Raw genomic sequence first — 19,638 nt, 5'->3', positions numbered from 1 at the left:
ATCAGAAATGCTGACGCCGTTCTGTCTTAGAGAGGTTTTTGTGTGCTCCAGGTTTCTGCAGAAGAGTGGACTGCTGAACTACTCCTTTGGAGATCAAGAACGTAGAAGCCAGCTTTTTAGAGATATTTAGGAGCTAAAGACCCAATTCTCTCTGGGTTTAGTCATCCAGCGGATGACAGGCTAGGCACCGCGCTTTCACCAGGGGACAGAGCCATTCTTACACCGTATTTGAGGCATATTGGTTCACTCAGTCTTCATGGGGAGAGTGGAAATGAAGAGGCTCCCCCCTTTGCTTTAAGGTTGGCTTAATAGGCAAATCTATCACAGCATATTCCTCTCCCTCAAACCCTGGATACTTCTCGCCTGAGCAACGCCAGGGCTGAGCCTGACTTCAAAACTAATTGGCTGCTTTGATGCCGGTTCCTCTGCCCTCGCCAGTGTCTGAGGCAGCAGCTACCTTTGAAGCCAAAGCTGCTGTATCGCAGCTATCGCTTCTCCCCATCCCTGCACAGAGGGTAAACACACCCTCCCACTCCCTCTGACAGCTGGAGATGAAGATGCTCTTTCATCCCCTCCCGCTCGCCCACCTGCTGCCGAGTGGGAGTTGGAAAGGCAGCACCAGGATGGGGAATAAGACCCGCTAGTGAGCTGTGGCCTCCCCCTCGCTGAACCAGAGCATCGTTAGAGCCTCACAGGGTGGTCCCCCGGGAGCGGGCAGCCGTACCTTGGGCTGCAGCCTCTCGCCCTCCGCCAGGAACTCGGCGATGCCCCTGGACACAGCAGCCAGCCCCCAAACCAGCCTCTTGCAGGCGTTTGGCCCGATGCCGAAGCTGTAGCACCTGCAAAGGAACGGGGACGGTCAGGATCCAGGGGACAAGCCATCCCAACCCCCAACCCCACACAGCTCACCCGCTCCCTGCAGACAGAAGACCCCCCCACTCCCAGCTTCATCCCACTGCTATGCAGTTGTCCGGCATGTCTGGAGGAAAATAAACCAGCTTCTCTTTTAGGTGGCTGGCAGGAGGGTCGGGAACCGTCAGCCCCCTCTGCTCAGCAGACCTCAATCCCTGGTGCTCAGGGTCTTCCCAGCAGGACCCCAAGCCCTTGCCTCCCCTGCAAACACAAACAAGCTGTTTTTCTGCCTGTTCAGCTCTTTTCCCTGCTGAGTGTCTGTGGTCAACAGCACTAAAGACCCAGTAATTATCTCTGCTCACAATTAAAATAAACGTTTTCTCAAGGAAGGAGGAACCAGCCAGGCGAGGCTGCTCCCCTGACTCCCAGCTCAATGAGTCAGGGTTTGGTTTTGGCTGAAGGCTGCAAACCCAGAGCCGACCTGGAGCCTGGGCCGGGGGGACAGGAGGTGGGGATGGACGCGGCAGGAAGCCAGGAGGTACAGGTGGGATACGGCGTTCGACCAGGGCAATGGATAGCTGAGGAAGAAACCACCTTCGGCAGCAAACTGTATCTGCACGAGGGGCTTTTAGAGGTTTTTAATCCCCAGCTGACTGCAAATCTTAGGCCAGCCTCACACCCTCTTAAATCAGGCTCTGATCCTCTCTTGAGACGGGGCCGCACACAGGACATGATGGTGGGCTGGGCAGGGTCACCTCAGACCACCCTCTAACTCCGATTGCATTTAGCCCACCACCGTGCCCCTGTAAGAGCGAGGGGTGGGCTGCCCTATACAGCTGGGAAGCAGCTGGACCTCCATATAGCAAAAAAAAGGACAGGGCAGCTTCCCTGATAAGCCCTGAAGTCTGAGGGGTGGAAGAGGAATAAGGTTTTCTGACGTTTTTCTTATGTTTCATGCCCTTAAAGAGGCAGAGGAGAAACCAGACCAGCCTGTCACCAGGGCTGGGGAGCCAGGCTGGGAGCTCGATGCACAAATTAGCTGCTTTTTACATTGCTCTCTTTCAGCATATTCAATTCTGCACAGCCCCATCCTGGAAGCAGCTGGGGCCAGACCCAGATGTGCTTTAAAAAAAAAATAAAAAAAAACCAACCCGGCAAGGAAGATTGTTCGTGTGTCAATCTCTCCTAGCAGGAAGCATCAGACGAGAGCCTGTGAAGTTGTCAGCCCAATTATCCTGCTTTTGATTGTTTAAAAAGCATCTGAACTTCTGGGATCTGTTCCAAACCCTTTGAGGTTCTCCCATGGCTCATATCAGCAATCTCTCCTGCCTCCCTCTCTGAAGCAGGGATGTCTGTGAGATGGAGCCATGTTCAAGGAGAATTGCATCCCCCACATCGTGCCGGGCTTTTGCCCCCGCAGCAGTGAGCCCCGCTGCTCTCTGTACCTGGTGGAGCAGGAGTGGTTTCGCAGCAGCTCCAGGACCTTCCCCGTGTTGCTGATGGCCCCGTCTGTCAGCAGAAAGAGCAGTCGGGGATGGCCCCTGTGGATGGGCTGCCGAATGACCCACTTCAAAGGTGATAAGATGTTGGTGCCACCCATATCAGCCCGGATCCTCTTGATGCTTTTGCAGGCGATGGCCAGGCTCTCCTGCCCAAAGGAGCAGCGGAATCATCAGCCTCTGCACCAGCGCCCTCCGAGCACCAAGGAAATGCGACTTCCCCTTTACCCACCTCGCAGTAAGTCTGGCTGGCAGGAAAGAGGGTCTTGAAGGTGGATCCAAACCCAATGACGTTGAAGAGACACGCTGGCATCAGGCTCTTGAGAATGACCAAGAGGGCATCCTGGGGAGTGGAAAGCAAGCAGACATCGGGCACGCCAGGTCTCTCCGTAAAAGCTCTGCCCAGACCCTACCTTGCCATCACACCTTACTCCCACCTGCATTTGGCTGCGTGCGTTTAATACTAAAACCGAGAAAGCCCTGCATATTATCCTGCTCTTTCCAAAGTCCCTTAATGATATTTGGGTCCCAAAGCAGTGAGGAAAATGGGGAGCCTTAAAAAAAAAAAAAAAAGAGCTGAACAAATTTTTCTGTTTGTTTTTAACTGATTAAATTTGTGCTTGCAATACGGTACTGCAGCATGGAGCTAGTGGGTGAGAAGCAGAGTGTGAAATTGAGAAGTGCGACACGCAATGCATTTCAATGTCCAAACTTGCAGAAAATAAACAAATAGCTTGAAGTTACACAAAAGGAAAAGCCTCCCCCATCCCCATTTCTCTTATATTTGTAGCTGGCATCAATTAAAATAACCGTAGAGACAGTTTTAAGCAATTTTCTTTACCAGAGGTGGTTATCTAACTTGCCTATTCCTGGTCTTTACATAAGGGAAGAGCAATTTAAATTGTCTCAGACATCTGTGATGGCTGTGAACAACTCCAGGACAGAGCTTGTGTTAGCAGCGACCAGGCAAGAGCTACCCAAGGAGCTCCTGAGCTTGCAGGGGCAGTGGGAACAATTAGCATGGCAGGAGAGGGAGGCCAATTTAAAGCAAAGTGCTGGCAGTGTTCAGGAGTTTGGTTCTTGCTGTTTATGTGCTGATAAAGGCAGACTCCTGCCAGTCTGCCTAGGGCAGCAGAAACCCTAGAGCCAGCCCCAAGAGAAAAGCTGCCAAGGTCAAACGAGCAAAAGCAGCCTCTTTGCTTTGTCATATGCGGTGGCAAAGACCGAGTGACCGCAGAGGGTGGGTGCTGGAGCTGCACGCAGAGAAACCCCCCACCTGGGAAGCGCTGCAGGGAGATGGGAGGCAGGCCAGTCCAGGTCCCGAACCCTGTAAGACTCAGTGGCAAGGCAGAGCCGGAGCACTGCGAATCAGTGAAATAACGTATGAGAATAGGGCTGCCCTTTAACAGGCTCCAGAGGACTTTAAACCAAGCTGTTGTCTCAAACCTACGAGGATATATTTATACTGCAGTTTCCCAGATGGCTCCTGGGATGCCGGCTTTTCCAAATCTCTATGCTGACATCCCATCTCAGAACTAATTATAAGGAAAAAACCCCCAGATTTCCAAATATTTTTCCCAAAGTGGGCAAGCGATGCCTGCTTTCTGTTTCAGCAAGCGGAAAGATTTATCGCTTCTTGTGGTAAATATTGATCTTGATCCTGTTGCACTCACTATCTATACGGCAGCTCAATAAGGAGAGATGTTTGCCTCCAGAGAAGTCAATTCCCAGTTATCAGCCTAGTTTTTGCCGGTGAGCCCACCCAATGCAGGCACCGTCACGGGCCTGGCTCTTCTCCTCGGCTGCATCAGGATGAGAAAGGAACCAGCTGCAGGAAACTTAAACCCCTGAACTTTCCACCCCAGCCACTTTGGCCGAGCGCCCTCCTGCTCGGCAGCGAAGCGCATCCTCCCTCCCGGCTGCACGCAGCCAGCCCACGCCACACCATCCCCTCCCCGTCTGCATCTCTGCGGCTCGGCTTTCCCCGCTGTGTGCGTGTCCGAGCCCTGCCACGCCGCTCACCCAGCAATTCTGAGGACGACGCAAATGTCTCCATCAAGCGTAACCCACCCAAACCCACTAAGAACAGCCCCGGCTGCGAGGAGGTCTCTGATATTTGCAAGTCATGAACAAGGATGGGGGGACTCAAAAGAGGGACAGTGGTTTTCTCCCTCGACGTATGTCCTCTGAAATCTCCAATATCTTCCCCCAAAATATTTTTCCAGAAGGGGAACGGCCTTTTTCCTGTTTTTACAGCCCTCCTGCAGATGGGAGTCCCAGTTCAGGACCTCTTGGAGAAGGTCCCCATCCCCGTGGGACAAACCAACCCCCCCAGAGGCTGCAGAGACCGCGGTGCCCAAAGCTGGCCACGCTGCGAGTCGGAAAATGAAAATCTGGCCTGAGGCAGAGATGCCGCCTGATTCCCAGGCTCCAAAACGTGCTGAGGGAAGGGGGCATGACCTTGGAGATATCCTGGCCCCTTTGGTGGATGCAGGGACAGGGAACAGCCTCCCTATCCCAGAGGAACTGTTGCAGCCGTCCTCGGGCTCCCCAGCATCCTGATCCTTGCTGCCAGAGGTGGCCATCCTCCGGCAGTTCCCATGGAAACCGGAGACAGATGGGTAAGGAGATGGGCTAGAAGATGCTCCCTGCAGAAGGGGGGTGCAGCCGTACCCAGGGGAGGGTTTGGGTCCAAATCTGGGTGGCATTTGTGTTAGGAAAGGGTGTGAGCAGGACACCTGGGGACACACCACCTCGGTGAACCTCTAAGACATCCAAATGCAACCAAACCCCTCGGATGAAGCTGCCTCTGCAATTCCCTCGCTGTTCTCAACAAAGACACGCGGGGCAGCGCAAACCCATGCCCCGCTCAGGAGCATACGATATTCATCAAGTTATTGGGCCTTACCTGGCCCCGAAAACCAAGACAGAAACTTTCCAAAAGAGCTTTTGCCAGAGACTGCAGCTTCTCACCGAGACCTGCCAGTTGGCAGGCGTCGGACACCAACCTGGCCTCCAAAGCGCGTTAGGCAGGGATAACGATAATTAAATAGTTATCGGAGTCATTTCCCCTTTGATGGGCAGAGTGGTCCCCAGTGGGCTCAGGGCAGGAACCTCTCCAGATCCTTCAGGCAGCAGCACAAAGCCAAGCCTGACTTTCACGGGGCAACCTGCAGCGGGGTAGGTTCTACAGCCCCTTTTCTATCCAGAGGTCTCAGCACGCCTCTCATAATCCTCCACCAGCCTGCAGGCATTCATTTGTGTTTAAAAAAGGGACGCATCATGGTCAAACAACTTCTCGGGGTGCACAGAGGCGCCCATCAGCAAAATGTCGCCTAATGCATGGTCAGCACATTGCCCTGAAATGTCCCTTGGAGCTCTCTGGAGGTTTCCCACCTAGGCTGCCATCGCCCCGAGCCTTCCTGCAGACAGGAAAAACTGGAGAAGGGATGCAGAACACAAGCAAGCTAGCAAAGAGGGGGAAAGAAAACAGTTTTGTATTTGATGTGCTGATAGGAAGAAGCGGAAGAGGAACAGAAAGGGGGAGAGTCAGCTTCGCTGCAGGTACCTCACAAGCCACACGGTTGAGATGACTAAAGCTACAGCATATAATTACCCCCCATCCCCTCATAATGAACACTCATCAGCACTCAGCAACCCCCACTGCTCTCTAATATTCATCCCTTGTTGGCACACAGGCACTTCCCCTCCTGCGTGGTACCTTGACGCGGTTGATGTTCATGCCGCTCATGCTTCTACTGCGGTCTACGAGGAAGATAAACTCTCCTTGGGCTTTCCGGAGGTCTGGCTGGATGGTCCTCAGGTCAGGGCAGAAGTTGAGCATGACGACAGGGTGGTGGGGGATGTCCTTGTTCAGCCGCTTCCTGATAATTTCAGTCTGCAAGAGAGAAGGACAGAGCTCAAGATGTTGTTTTTTTCTGCCCCTTTTCATGTCGAGGGTAATCAGAGCAGGGCTGTGTGCCCAAAGATGTAAGAGCGTGGCCTTTTGTGGGCTGCTTCTGGCCTCAGTGGTGGCAGAACGCCTAAAACCAGAGACCCCCTGCACGCACAGATGAGAGCCTGGAGAAGAAATTAAAAGATCTGGCCCTACACAGCACCTTGCAAAACTGATTCTCCAAACATTTCATTAGATCCCTCCCAAAAACGTGGTTCATTAGCGCAGTTTAGTGTCACACAGAGGCACACCGGAGGTTTTATCTGTGGTCACTCAATAATGAAGTGCCAGACACAGCCCTCAGCGTGCTGTATTCACCGTTCCGATTCATTCCTGACGCCTCTGGTTTGCTGTTTTTTCTGCCCATTTCTTTTATCATTTTTCTTTGTACGGATTGAAACACTTTGCAAAGCCAAACCGGTCGCTCGGGACATCGTTTGACAGGAACCCGCGTGATGTATGTCTCTGTACTGCACATAGCTCTAACGGCTCTCTGCCTTCTGCCTCAGTCTATTTCAAGTATCAATCTTCATTAAAAACCTGATAGAATTAAGCTGAAAAAAACCTCTTGTGATGGGTTTATAATCTGCTGGTTTGTGTGTATAAAGCAGCCCTGGGTTCACGATCTCAGCTGCAGTGAGTCAGAGCATCGCTGCTTTCGAGGGAGGTCTGGGACCCCACATCAGCCCGGCCCGTGGCCTTTCATCTGCGGAAACATCCGCCGCAATAAGCAGCTCGGTCCTCAGGGGCTTTGGTTGCCTCTTTTTTCCTCTTTCAAAGGCCGCTGTTTCTTGCTGGTTTCAGCAGGAGTAAACTAGACCCCAAATAACCGGGCTTGTTTTTTTCCCAGCCATGAGTCATATTCCTAGATCTACGAGCTAACGACCAACCTTTATTTTACATAACTCGCTAAACTCAAGAGTCCCTGTGGATCAACACATAGACGCAGGTTTCGCTTTCGGCTCTGCTGCCCGAGTGCTGCTTCCCTGAGCCCTGGGAAAAGACGGTTCCCATTCACAGGAACAAGAGCATCGCTCTCACCCCAGCTCTCACTCATCCTCCTCCATTTCACTCTCATGCTTTGGAGTATAAATTAATCACTGGGAAGTGGAAGGGTTTTTCCATCCCCATTTTCCTCCAGCCATATGATATTAATTTGTTTAAGATCTTTCCCAGCACGGATGTTTATCAGATTTCAGATTAGAGGGATCCTTGCTGTCTCTCTGTCCAAGGATCGAACTGTGGCTCCGCATCTCCCCGCAGCACTCCCTGGGATGCTCTTGGGGACCCGAGACATAAAATCCCTGCGTGATGGGGATAAGCCCATAGCCTGGATTTCCCACTGACTTCAGAGTGAATTTTACCGACGAGGCTTCAGTAAACACCCTCAGAGCTGCTGCTACAGGTCAGCCAGAAAAGAAAGCATCTCATTTGTGCCGTCTCTTCTTCCCACCTCCCCTCCGTTCCCCTTCACCTGTTATCCAATTACAGTAAACTAATCAGATCTTGTTGACGAGAGTCGATTCCAGTGCGCATTTGTCCCCACCACCCTGCTAGCTGATGGGCATCCAAGGCTTTTGCATTACAAACCAAGGGAGGAGAATTAATTACCATTTACTGCTGAAATTTCTGGGCTCATTCATTTAAGCCGAGAGGTGCCCAGTGTCAGGCTCTGAGCAGCAGCATTTCTAGCCCATAATCTACCCCAGATATTCAGGGCATTTCCTCTGCTTCTTGGCCTTCTCCGTGCAGTTGCTTCCCAGTCCTCCTGGGGCAAAGAGGTGGGCTTCCCGCAGGGAAATGGCTCCGGAATGATTCCCCCGCCCTAGACAGTTTGACGTGCTAAAGACACAGAAATAATTAGAGAGCCATCTGAGCCGTAGCGTGGGAGTTTCATTTCGTTCCACCTGCCGCACGCTGAACACAATTAGAGGAGACGCCTGCTGTGCGAGCAAGCGCAGTCCTGATCCCTGCATCGCGCTGCAAGAGGAAGCGAAGGGCAAAGGAATGAGAAGAGGGTTGATGTGTCTCCGGTGAAAGGAGGAATCACGGCAGCGTGGGGAGGCACCTCTGCGGCAGGTTCGGGACGTGTGCCAAGCAGGGGCCCAGGCTCAGACACGTGGAGAATGAGTTTAAGGGGAAAGGAGCATCCCCGGTCACAAAGGAGAACAGTGGTGCGTGTAAAACAGGGAGCTGACGCAGTAAGCCCGGAGCTGTGGTTACACCAGTGCGACATGGTGAAGATGCTCACCCTGGAAATTCGGAGGGCTCTGACCACTCCACTCCTCTTCCCTGATCCCAGACAGACTGATGTGGCAGCTCAGAAGTGCAAGGCTGTCACTCATTGTTTCAGAACTGCTGAAAGACGAGGCACAAATCCCAGAGCAGATATTTTTTCTATTTGCTGATCAGCAGAACAAAGAGAAGTTTCTCCTACCTTGTCTTCAGTTCAGCTCATTATTCCAAGCAAAATCACTTATTTCTCTCTGACAGCTATCCAGAAACAGTAAACATTTACTGAGCAATTAAAAGAATATTTTATTCTATGTCATTGCAATAATTATAATACCCTTAATGCTATAACAATGTACCTATCTAATTATGCTATGCTAGACTAGTACTAATTATACACACAATAACCATCTCAGAGCTTCTTCCACGCTCAGTTTACCAGAAGCACTGCAGAATTTTCCCCTCTTCCTCCACATAAGCCCCTCTCTGAGGGAGGATGCTACAGAGCTTATTGGGCCACGGTAATATCTGGTACTGCAAGCAAGCATCAATCATTTACTTGCACAGCTCTGGTCCCAAGGAAAGCCTCAGCTAACACCTGCAGCTTTTGCTTCTCACCTTTTTCTCAGCACTGGGGTCTTTCTTAGTGCCTTTAATGAAATCATTCTTCCCCTTCAGGTGTCGTTCATACTCTGCAGGTGTCATATCACCTTCTTCCATTAAGACGTGAGGCATGTGGGGCTCTGGAAATGCAGAGAATCGGGTGAAGAACAGCCTTAGCTAAACTTGAGGTTTGGCAGAGACGAAGGCACCCTCGGTTGTGAAAACAGAGGAATATCTTTGAGCTTGGGCAGCATGGATAACCTTGAGAGGGTCCGGGATTATCTCCTAGGAAGCCTAACCCCTGACAATGTTTGCAAAACCAGAACTAATCCAGCTGTCTCCAGCACTACGGAGGGGGATCCCAGGAAGGGGCAAGCCCAGCAGAGAGGAAGCAGAGCCCACCTACCACTTGGATGGATCAAGATCTCCACGGGTCTGTCAAAGGTGTGTTTATTAGCCAGCGTGATCACGATGCACTTGGCGGAGCGAGCGGAGGGGTCGGCGTCTGCTCGGATCTCGTGTGTAGGGCTCTCGACGCCTGCCCGGGGAAACCGAGGTGTGGTTAGGGACTGGGGATGGGGAAGACCAGGGAGAAGAGATAGCAAGATGGCAGAGGACGGGAACCAAGCAGACTACGCGATGCTTCTGCCGTATCAACACCCCACGTTGACATCAGCACTGCACTGGTAAATCCACCCCAGCACAGTTAACTTGCCAAAACAGACTCCACATTGCGGGGGGGGGCAGAGAAGGAGGAAGAGTATGGATGTTGCCTTGAGGAGGTGACAAACCAGCCTGGCGCAGCGGGATGGCCCCGGTGCTCCTACCTGCCAGCAAGCACGGCCCCCGGATCTCCAGGTGAAAGCTGAACTCGTACTCGAAGGGGTTGGTGGCCTCACTCTCCAGCAGCTGAGCCAGGCAGAACCTGCTCCCTTGCTCTGGGCTCCCCGATCCACAGTAGTGCTTGTCCCTACCAGTGAGATGAACCCCGATCAACACTGTGCACATGTTATCTCCCCACCAGGAACTGCAGATCTGCTGGAGGTAAAGCCTGCAGCAGTTCTCCAGCCTCCTGCAGCAACGGCAGGCTTCTGCTCTGCCAGTCCCGCAGCCCCCCAGATCAGTCCCAGCCAGAATCCATCCCGTGGTTTTTCGTACGTTCGGAGCTGGTGGCTGGAAAGGCTGCTAGCATTCTCCAGGCTGGGCTGGGGGACCCTGGGGACACACACAGCTGGCAGAAGGACCCTCACAGCCCCACTGGGCAGTGTCTGCAGCTCAGAGGAGGTGCTGATGAAGATGGAGACGCTTTCCAGGGGAGGAATCATGCCCAGGTTAGCCACAAAAACAATCCTCTCCAAGTCCTCATCCATCATGATCCTTCCTGCACAGAAAGGACCACACCAGGGAGATGTGGTGTCACAACCATGGAAAATGCTCCTCCCCAGGCCTCCCACGACCACCGCAGCCCTGGATCAAACGCCCAAACCGGTCCTCACTGCACACATCAGCGTTTCTCTAAAGAACCCCAGCCCTCCGCACCACCCTATCCGCACTGTTGCTATCCAGAAGCAACAGTGCTTTCCAAAACGCATGAGACTGTCGCTTTGGGCAGACACCGTAGGAACACGAGGACCACAGCCCAAGGCTCAGCCTTTCAAAAGAAACCCCTTTGATGCCATGGCATACAACAGCCAGGCACCCCCTGCCACCTCCCCATTACTCTTCCCCTGTTTTTTCCCCCACGTTCACTAAAATGCCCCTGACCCCCTCACCGCTTCCGTCACAAGCTCTTCCGTCAGGGAGGCTGCAGCCATCAAAATACGTGTCACCTATCTTGGCTTTGTCTTTGATCTGTACTGTCACGGCACGCCGGGACACGGCCGCCTCAAACCCGACGACGGTGGTGCACTCATCCAAGGGGTAGACAAAGAGACCTGCCAGCCAGAAGGTTTTCTTAGCAACACCAAGCGCTTGCCTGGACCCACCATCCATGATCGCAGAGGTCAGCTCCCTCTTGGCACTTCCATGCGTGCTCCCGGGTTGTTTCACACTTCAAAAATTGTAGCCCCAGACTGTTGAGGACACAATACCCTTGGCTACTCTTCCAGCAAGGATCTAAAGGTTTAAGGCACGCACAGAAACCCAGCGCTGCGATATCCCTGGCTCTAAAGCTCCCATAGTAGCTCTTGCACTGGGAGCTTTGCTCCCCAAAACTTGCCTTCAAAAGCCTGGGCTTCTGGGTTGCGGTAGGTGAGCAAAGCTGTCATCCCGAAGGCATAGCCGCTGACACACGATGTCACCTCCGATGTGGAGAGGGGGAGCGGGGAGCGGGTCGTTCGGTTAATCAGCCCTGGCATCTTCCCGGGGGTCTGTCGGTGACGGTGGCGTCAGGGACTGCAGTGAGCTGGAGAGGCAGAAGAGCGAGAATGAATGAGGAGCCCCAAGCACCCAAAACACTTGCGTGTCCCCCATCACCTTATTTTGGCTTCTGCAGCCCTGAGGACAGAAAGGTGACTGACCCAGGATGGGACGAGAGCTGGGCTTGATGGCTCCACTGGTGGAGATGGGGATGGAGACAAGACGCTGGTGGGAAGAGGCAAGGCAAACACTTGCCCCAAACCCCCGCCGGCACAAGGGAGGAGGTTCAGATTCAACCTGCCTGGCTGGCGATGGGCAGCCTCAGAGGTCGACATCGCAGTGGTGGATCACACATCTCGCCAGCTCCCGCACCCACCTATTCCCTGCGTTCGGGCAGAAAGCGTTAACGTCTTTTTTTGGCTATCCTGCTTCTCATTATCCGCCAAACTGACAAGTTTCTCCAGGATAAGACTACGACCCTGAGAGTTTTCCTTTAGCCTGCAGGAAGGAGGAGCAGGCAGAGAGCGCCAGGCATCCTCCCCACCCTCCCACGTCCTCGGCAGCCCCTTCTCATCCTCCTCCTGGCTGTATTTTGGGGCGGTGGCATGGCTCTGCTGCCCCGCATCTCCAGATCCCTTCTGCAAAGGCTGACTCATCCCTCTGCTTTGCTCAGCGGAGACATTCAGATGCAAAGTGGCTACTTCTGCCAATTACATTTCAACCCTTTCCCCCTGCAGCAGGTTTTCCTCTGTTCCAGCTCATCTTCCCCAAGACAGAGGGTTTCAAAGGAGACCTTTCAGGTAGCTCTCGGGCCACATCCAGCTCCCCGGCGGCATGGGGAGAAGTTGCTAGGCAGCAGTTCTCCCTGGCTGGCTCTGCAATGCTTTATGCAATGATTTACAAGGCCCAGGAGGAGCCAGCAGCAGTGAAATACATCAGTTTCTCATTTCCTAGCAGTCCTGCCTTATTAAAACCACCTTTATATGCAAATACCATGGAAGACGCGAACGTGATCAAGGCCATGAGCTCGCCGAGCGTTTCGGGCAGGAAAATGGCACTAAGGAAGGAAAAAGGGAGAGCGAGGGAGGGTAAGCAGGGCTGGCCGGGATGGGGGGGAGCAGCCAGGGCACCCGAGCAAATAAAACAACAGCAGAGGAGATGATGGAGGGCAGTAAAGAGGGCCGTATCGCAAGGCACACTCCTGATTCCCAGCCGACAACCTCGGCCGTTCCCCATTTAATCCTCCTCTCCTTCCACCGCAAAGGCTGCTCACGCCAGGAGCTGCCCACGGGACTCAGGGGATGCATCCAGGGGGATGCAGGAGCGCGTCCAGCTCAGCTGCTCCGGCATGGGAGTCCTCCGTGAGCCCAGGGGAGAGGCCACGGCACACCGGGATGCTCCAAGCTGTGCTAACAGGGCTTGTGAAGTCAGGAGCTGGCAAGAGGTCACCTGCTACAGGGAGAGATAATGAAAGTCGTCTCGCTGCCGAGATGTGGCAGAAGCCATCAAGATATCAGGAAGTGATTAAATGCCAGGCGGGGGGAGAAGGAGGGGGGATTATTTTGCCTTAGGGAAGAAAGAAAGGAAGAAATAACAAGGGGAAGATGCTCTCCACCAGCTAGGCACAACGGGAATTCGTTATGGGGTTGCCAGAGAGGTGAATTCAGGCTCCAGGAGCGTGACTTCAGCCTGGCAGCTCTCTTGGTTGCGGTGACTTACAGCAGACCCACGGTTGAGATCCAAACCCCTCACCTCTCCTGCACCCATGGGAGGCTGGGGACGCGCCTCCCAGGGGAGCTGCTCTGCCAGCGGGGATTTCTGCATCACCCAGGCCAGCACAAGCGTTAAGGGACCCTTGGTGACACGCAGAGCCCCGTGCCACGTCCTGTATAAAGCATACCAGGAGAGTTGCACCTCTCCTGCAGCTCCAGCACTGCTCAGAGGAGCCCTGCACCGGTCCTGCCTGCTACGCCAGCTGCGAAAGCTGCCCCAGAAGGACAGGGAAGGCTCGGAGAGCTCTTGGGACAGGGCTGGAGGCAGCGGGCTGCTGCCAGCACAGCACAGGGGCTGCTCCGCACACATCGTGTCGCCAACGCCATCAAGTGACTGCAGCATGGAAAGGGGAGAGCAGGGAGGCTTGCATCTCCTGTGCCCCCCCAGAAGCTCGCCACCAAGCCCCCTTCCTGCTGCTCCACATCCTGCCTTTGCCACTTCAGGACCTGCGCTCGGTCTCTATCCAGGTCGTGGGGCTGGACCCTCAGGACGGGACCTGGCAGGACCCCACGTCCCAAAAATTACCACTAGCATCACTGCCGCAGAGAGCATCCCTGCATCCCTCCCGTCCTCAGCGTGTCCACTCACTACCTCCAAATGTGCCCTGCCTCCTGCGGCAGCAGGCGTGGGGCCACCCCACGGACCCAGCCAGATGCCTCCTGACCCACGGCCTCGCGCGGCATTCGGCATCCTGGGAGCAGAAGGGGAAAACATTGGCGCGTACCTTCAACCAGCTTGCTGTATCACCGAAAATACCCCACGCCCGTAATCCCATCAGCCAGGGACAGCTTGGGGCTAGGCACAGAAATTCTCCCTTTGCCAGCCACACTCAGGACCTGGCACAGCAGGATGCTACCATATTTTTCTTTTTTTTTTTTTTTTTTTCCTCCCTTGCTTTGTAAACACTCTCTCCTTGACAATCTGCTCCTCTTCACGGCCATGGAGGAGAGAGTGACGCTGGTAATGTGCTCGCCCTGCTGCAGGTTATACCCCCGGCCAATTTCTGTGCACGATTTACGGGGAAGGCAGCGATGCTGCACCGACGCCTGCGGACAGTCCCCATGACGTGCAGGGTGCGCAGGGCTTTGCGTCGGAGCGCAGATGGTACTGCGATGCGCAGGCTCGCCCAGAGCTTGCACCAGCCGCTCCACCTGGCTGCAGGCGCCTGCCCCGACACACAGGTGAGGCTTGGGGCTGGATTTTAAAGGACTGGGTTGGAAAGGGTGTTTATGTGCCCGAAAAAGGGGTGCAATGCCTGGAGCACTGCTCAGAGCTGCCTGAGTGCCCATCTGTGTCTCTAAGCACTGATATGCCCTCAAAAAATCTGGGTTTCGAGTGTGTGTAGTAAAGACAGAAGCAGAATAATGCTCTTCTAAGGTATATTTTCATGCATCAAACAGAAGAACAGAGCAAACCGTGACTGCCGTAGACATCAGCACGGAGCCTGGCTTCTGTGCAGCTCTGAAAACCAGGCTGGTGTCCCAGCAGTGCCACCACCACCGAGTCCCTGGCACCCACAGCCAACAGCAGGTCAGTGAGACCCAAACCAGAACTTGGCAGCTGGGATAAAACTGCGTGCTGCCTGCGGCACGTCCCCACCAGGCCCTGGTGTCCCAAAGGCAGATGTCCAGAGGCAGCCCCAGCTGCTTTTGCCCCCCAAGACATGAACGCAGTCCCATGAAGCCCACCCCCGGCGCCGCACGTTGCGACCGAGGCATTTTTGGGCTGCTGTAACCTCTTCTCCAGCCCCAAATGGGTTCCCTTGGAAATCTCACCTCCAGGTCCAAGCCAGACCTGGGTCATACCCACACTGCTCGGAGGACGACTGTTTTTCTGCAGCTGGGTAAAATATTCCTTCCACTTCATCTGTATCAATCAACACTGACATCCAGTGGCTTGTCAGGATGATTACAGCCGGCGTGCCTTGTGGGGATGTACAGATGCGCAGCCCTGGACCGACCACCCCGGCTGGTAGTGGGGTGCCTGCTGCACCACAACCCTTCATTAGCATCTCTGGAAGCTGCTGGGCAGCCTCCACGGGGAAGCAAACTCCCAGGAGAAGCCCTGTGCTTCCCAAACTTTTGGAGCTCTCAAGTAGAGCCAGTATTCAGTATTTCAGTATTTCCCCTGGCTTCACAGGGGCAGCACGGCTCAGGGAGCGGCCGGGACACCCCTGGCTTTGCTCACTTGGCCCACACCAGCCGCAGGTCACACAGAAGACACGCGGGACCCCTCCAGCCCCTCTCCCTCAAAGTACAGGGCTCAAACCTCACCAGGGGACTGGGATCAACCCTCCCAAAACATTTCTAGGAATCAGTAGGAGCAAATGGGGTCCAAAACGGCACATGCAGTGCTCTCCTGTCCAAGGTGGCTTTTCCCAAGCCCCGGCACGGGGCAGGGAGGGGAGTTTTTGCTGGTTGATGGCAGCACCTCCTGGAAGAGATGTGGATCCACCATGGGAACCTCTCATGAAAAGCTATGGGAGCCATTCTCCCATCTCCAGCTTCCCCTTGCCTCAAAACACAAGCGTGGGGGTATCCCGCCTGCTGGGAAAAGCAGCTGCTGCGTTTCACCCCAGAGCCACTGCGGGGTGACAGTGTGGTACCCCACTGCCAGAGTGGTGACAAAGGGGCACCTCAAGGCCTCGGATGAGGAGGCTGGGGGGAGGCGGGGGGAGCATGCTGCTCCTGCCAGCACCCTGCTGAGAGGGGCACCCAGTGAACATCACCCGGCTCCCCCTTCCTGGAGTGACGCAGGTTGAGAAGTGACCGACAGCCCCAGCAGAGCCAGGTTTTGGGGACTGTCAATCAAACCCCCGGCAGGTCTCTTGGGCCATCGGACCCAGGGCTGGGTCCCAAAGACTGTGATTCACATCCCAAGCCTGGTTTCTAGAGCTGTCAATCACATCCCTGCGCAGAGAGCATTTCTGATACGGGGCTCAGTTAACCCCTGCCTCGCTGGGCTCGCTGCTGCACCAGTGCTTGGAAAATCTCTGGGCTGAGCCAGAGAGGGAGGTTTTAGGTTTTAGCCCAGCCAAAGGGTATCTGGGCTAAAACCTAAAACCTCCCTCTCTGGCTCAGCCCAGAGATCTTCGGCTGGGCTAAAAGCTCCAGGCGGCCAGCCCCGTGCGTGGGATGCATCCGGAGTCAAGGATGCCGGGCCCCCAGGAGCAGCACAGCCCTTCTCCGTCCACTCCTGCCCTGCCCCAGCCAAGTGTGGCAAATGCAAGCCAGGTCCTCGGTGCTTTGACCCTTACCAGGGGGGATCAGAATCCCCCCTCACCCTGCCAAGGTCAGTCCTCCCTTCCCCCAACCCGGTGTGTCCACAGCTGGGACATCCCACCTAGCTGCCCAGGAGAGCAAAAGCCCATCACCCCCACCATCATCCCCCCTTCCAGCCTCCTTTGCTTTCCCTGTCCCCTGCCTGCCTGCAGGGAGATGGAGACGATCACTGTCAACGTCTGTACAATTTTGGGGAGGGGAGGGATGCTCAGGGGCTCACCATCCAGCTGGGAAAAGGCAAGGCAGGGAAGCAGCAGCTTGCAAAGTGTGGGCTTGTGCCTGCAGAAATATTATGACAGGGATCTCCTCACAGAGCGGCTTTGTGCTGAGATTGTGCACAGCCTTGGGAAGTAACAGCCCGCGCGCACACACACACACACACACACACGCACACCCCTGCAGAGCACACACAGCCCAGCCTGCAAAAAAGGTGCAGGAGCAACTGGAGAGTAGCCACTGCTTTTCTTACCTTGCCTGGAAGAAGAGAGAGGAGGAGGAAGAGGAGGAGGAGGAGGAGGAAGGGGATGGGGGGTTGGAGCAACTTCACCCACTCCTGCCAGCCTCTGCAACTGCCCGCAGCCGGGTTTGGGGGGCAGGAAGGGCAGAAGAAATCCCGAAGGCGGCAGGCACGGCTTCAGACTGCTTTTGTCTCTGAAAGACACGGAGAGACAGAGATAAGGAGAGAGAAAAAAAGGGAGGGAGAGAGGGAGAGAGAGCAAGCGCCAGGGCTTGGGGTGGGGGGAGCGCTGCACGCAGCCACCTCAGCAACCTGTGGCATTCGCCCCCCCGGAGCCTCCCCTGGGCCCTCGCCATCGAGCAGCGATGCTGGGTGGTCTACGGGGGTCTGCGACGGGGAAGGGGGCTTACCTAACCAACCGCAGCAACATGTGCCCCCGTGGCGAAGCTCTGCCCGGGAGCCAGGGAAGGCTTCTCGCTTCCCGGAGCGAGCACCCAGCTTCCCACTGGCAGCCAGCTGATGAGCGCACACTTTCCGGAGCTGTTTGGGTGACCATCATTAAGTGGAGCCATTTGTTTTGTCAGGGAGGTAACCATGACAATCACCCTGTACACACACCATTGGCTTCTCTGCGCCTCCTCCCCTCGCTCCCCTCCTGCTCCGGAGGGCTGCAGGGGAAGGGGCGAAGCCCACCCGGGCTGACGAGATGCCCTCGAGATGGGCGAGTTGGTAGAGAAGGGGGGGATACAAGCCGGCATCCGAACTCTTCTTACCGATCACTGCAACTTGCCTCCCCGGGGTGAGATTTTCCGCAGCAGCTGCTGGGAGGGGAATAAACCCCCTTTCCCCCATCGCCTTTCACTTCTGTCTTCCCCTTGGTCTTTAAAAAAAAAAAAAAAAAAAGGAAAGCATCCTAAAGCACCCCAAAATCAGGTCTTCTGCAGCCCTAGGCCAGATCTCCCCTCTTCCCCCCTTGCTGTTGTCTTCTCTGCCTATCCACCCTTTCCTCCCCAGGCACGTCCCAAAGCCCCTCGCTGAGCAGCCCCCCGGGCCACAGGGATGCTCCCCAGGGGTAAAGGGGAGCGACGCTGTTCCACCGGGATGCACCCGTGCTGGATACAGTCCCTGCACCGAGCAGCTTACACTAAAATGCAGGAAAAACGACCTGGAGATAAAAGGGGAAACCGAGGCAGCAGGAAGGGCACTGGCTCGGCCAAAGCAGAGCTGGACACCGGCCCTGGCTCAGAGCATGCAGATGGGTAAAGCTCCTCCTCACTGCTACCTAAATTTGGCGATAATGGCGCTGCTGCTGACAGATAGCTCACTAGCATTGAAAAAAATCATCATCTCCCTCAAGCAGAAAAGCTCTCCAATGCAGCAGTGATCTGCAGGACACAGGGTTCCCCCCCCCCACCTTGTCCTACGCAGAGACACGGATCCACCTGCAAATCTGCCTGCTGTGAGTGTCCCATCGCCGACCCGTCCCCGGCAGTAAATCCGCTCTGTGCTAAACCATCTCTTCCCTCTAACCCCCGCGTCTCCCTTTCCGTCTGCGTTCAGATGAACCCGCAGCATTTTCTTTCTCCCCCTCGTCTCCAAGCATACGTTAGCGTCGTAGGAGGACCAGGGTGACCAGATGTATGGCGTCCATAACGAACCATCTTGTCTTCACCGAGAAGGACGTGCTTTAGGGAAACGTTAAGAAACTCCGCGAGCAGACGCCTAGTCAAGAGCCTTTTCCCTAAGCCCAGCTTCCAGAGGCTGACTTAAGCCCCAAAGATTAAGAATTTATGGCTCTTGCTAGACAAATAAGTCAGCCACAGAGAAGCCCACGTCCCGTGTCTCCTGTGCCTGTTAAAATGTTTGCTTACGATGGCTTTTAGCTCCTACGAAGAAAATAACATATGTCAGGAAAAATCCTGGGATTCATACCAACAAATCTGGTAGCTGCGGCATATTTATTTATAAAACAGAGCAGGATCCAACATGGAGACCAAGGCAGATGTGAGACCTTGGGAGAACACAAAGAGTTGTTTTAGGGGGAACTAACACTGAAGGTGAGGCTGCATCAACGTGATGGCACCGCAGAGGAATAATTCCAGTTCTGTTTCATGCCTGGGACCAGTCCAGGTGAGTTATGGGACGAGCCGAAGGGCGCCCAGCTTCCAGGACCAGCTTCCCCAGCTTCTGGCCCGCTTGGTATTCAGCTCACTCATGCTTCAATGTTACACGAGCGTGTAACTGCAAATCTCTCATGTCTGCACGCTCTGAACACAGCCTGCGTCAATGGGCTGGGAGGTTTGGGCATGATTAAAATAAAACCAAACCAGAAAAAAACCCAACCCTAAACCAAACCTCCTGCTACATGGAGAGCAACGAGCAGTTCTCATTATCGCCAGGCGCTGCTCTGTATGTAAACGCAGTTTTCCTCAACCTGGAATGCTCTGAAGAAAAAAATAAATCACCCTGTTGGTAGATGGTGATGATAAAAAGTGATAACGCAGGGCCAAGCAGGGAATGGCTCCTCCTCTGAGCGAGTCAAGGAGCCTCCAAGCTGTTTGGTGGGGAAGGACCACAGTTAATTCCAATGAAATTCCATGGTGCAACATCTGCCCTCCCAAGATCTCT

General features: G+C 54.6%; 1 protein-coding gene across 2 annotated transcripts in view; it reads right to left on the bottom strand.

Moving 5' to 3' along the window:
* Window positions 1–17,551, bottom strand: part of VWA5B1 (von Willebrand factor A domain containing 5B1) — a 28,084-nt gene extending 10,533 nt beyond the window's left edge. The window contains exons 1-12 of one of the 2 annotated variants that reach the window (XM_054849748.1): window positions 17,421–17,551; window positions 17,023–17,204; window positions 11,360–11,545; window positions 10,914–11,075; window positions 10,300–10,522; window positions 9,969–10,111; window positions 9,548–9,679; window positions 9,157–9,281; window positions 6,073–6,249; window positions 2,584–2,694; window positions 2,298–2,500; window positions 725–839 (exon numbers count right to left, since the gene is read on the bottom strand). In XM_054849748.1, the coding sequence (XP_054705723.1) occupies window positions 725–839; window positions 2,298–2,500; window positions 2,584–2,694; window positions 6,073–6,249; window positions 9,157–9,281; window positions 9,548–9,679; window positions 9,969–10,111; window positions 10,300–10,522; window positions 10,914–11,075; window positions 11,360–11,498 (1,530 nt within the window). In that variant the 5' untranslated portion in view covers window positions 11,499–11,545; window positions 17,023–17,204; window positions 17,421–17,551. Of the gene's footprint in view, window positions 1–724; window positions 840–2,297; window positions 2,501–2,583; window positions 2,695–6,072; window positions 6,250–9,156; window positions 9,282–9,547; window positions 9,680–9,968; window positions 10,112–10,299; window positions 10,523–10,913; window positions 11,076–11,359; window positions 11,546–11,660; window positions 11,864–17,022; window positions 17,205–17,420 lie in introns of those variants that run through there. The other variant, XM_054849749.1, reaches the window with a different exon arrangement.
* Between the last annotated feature and the right edge of the window lie 2,087 nt (window positions 17,552–19,638).

Source organism: Grus americana, chromosome 21 (assembly GCF_028858705.1).
Source record: "Grus americana isolate bGruAme1 chromosome 21, bGruAme1.mat, whole genome shotgun sequence".
Taxonomy (NCBI): Eukaryota; Metazoa; Chordata; class Aves; order Gruiformes; family Gruidae; genus Grus; species Grus americana.
Note: the sequence above shows the minus strand (reverse complement) of the source record. Positions and strands in the feature narration are given on the sequence as shown.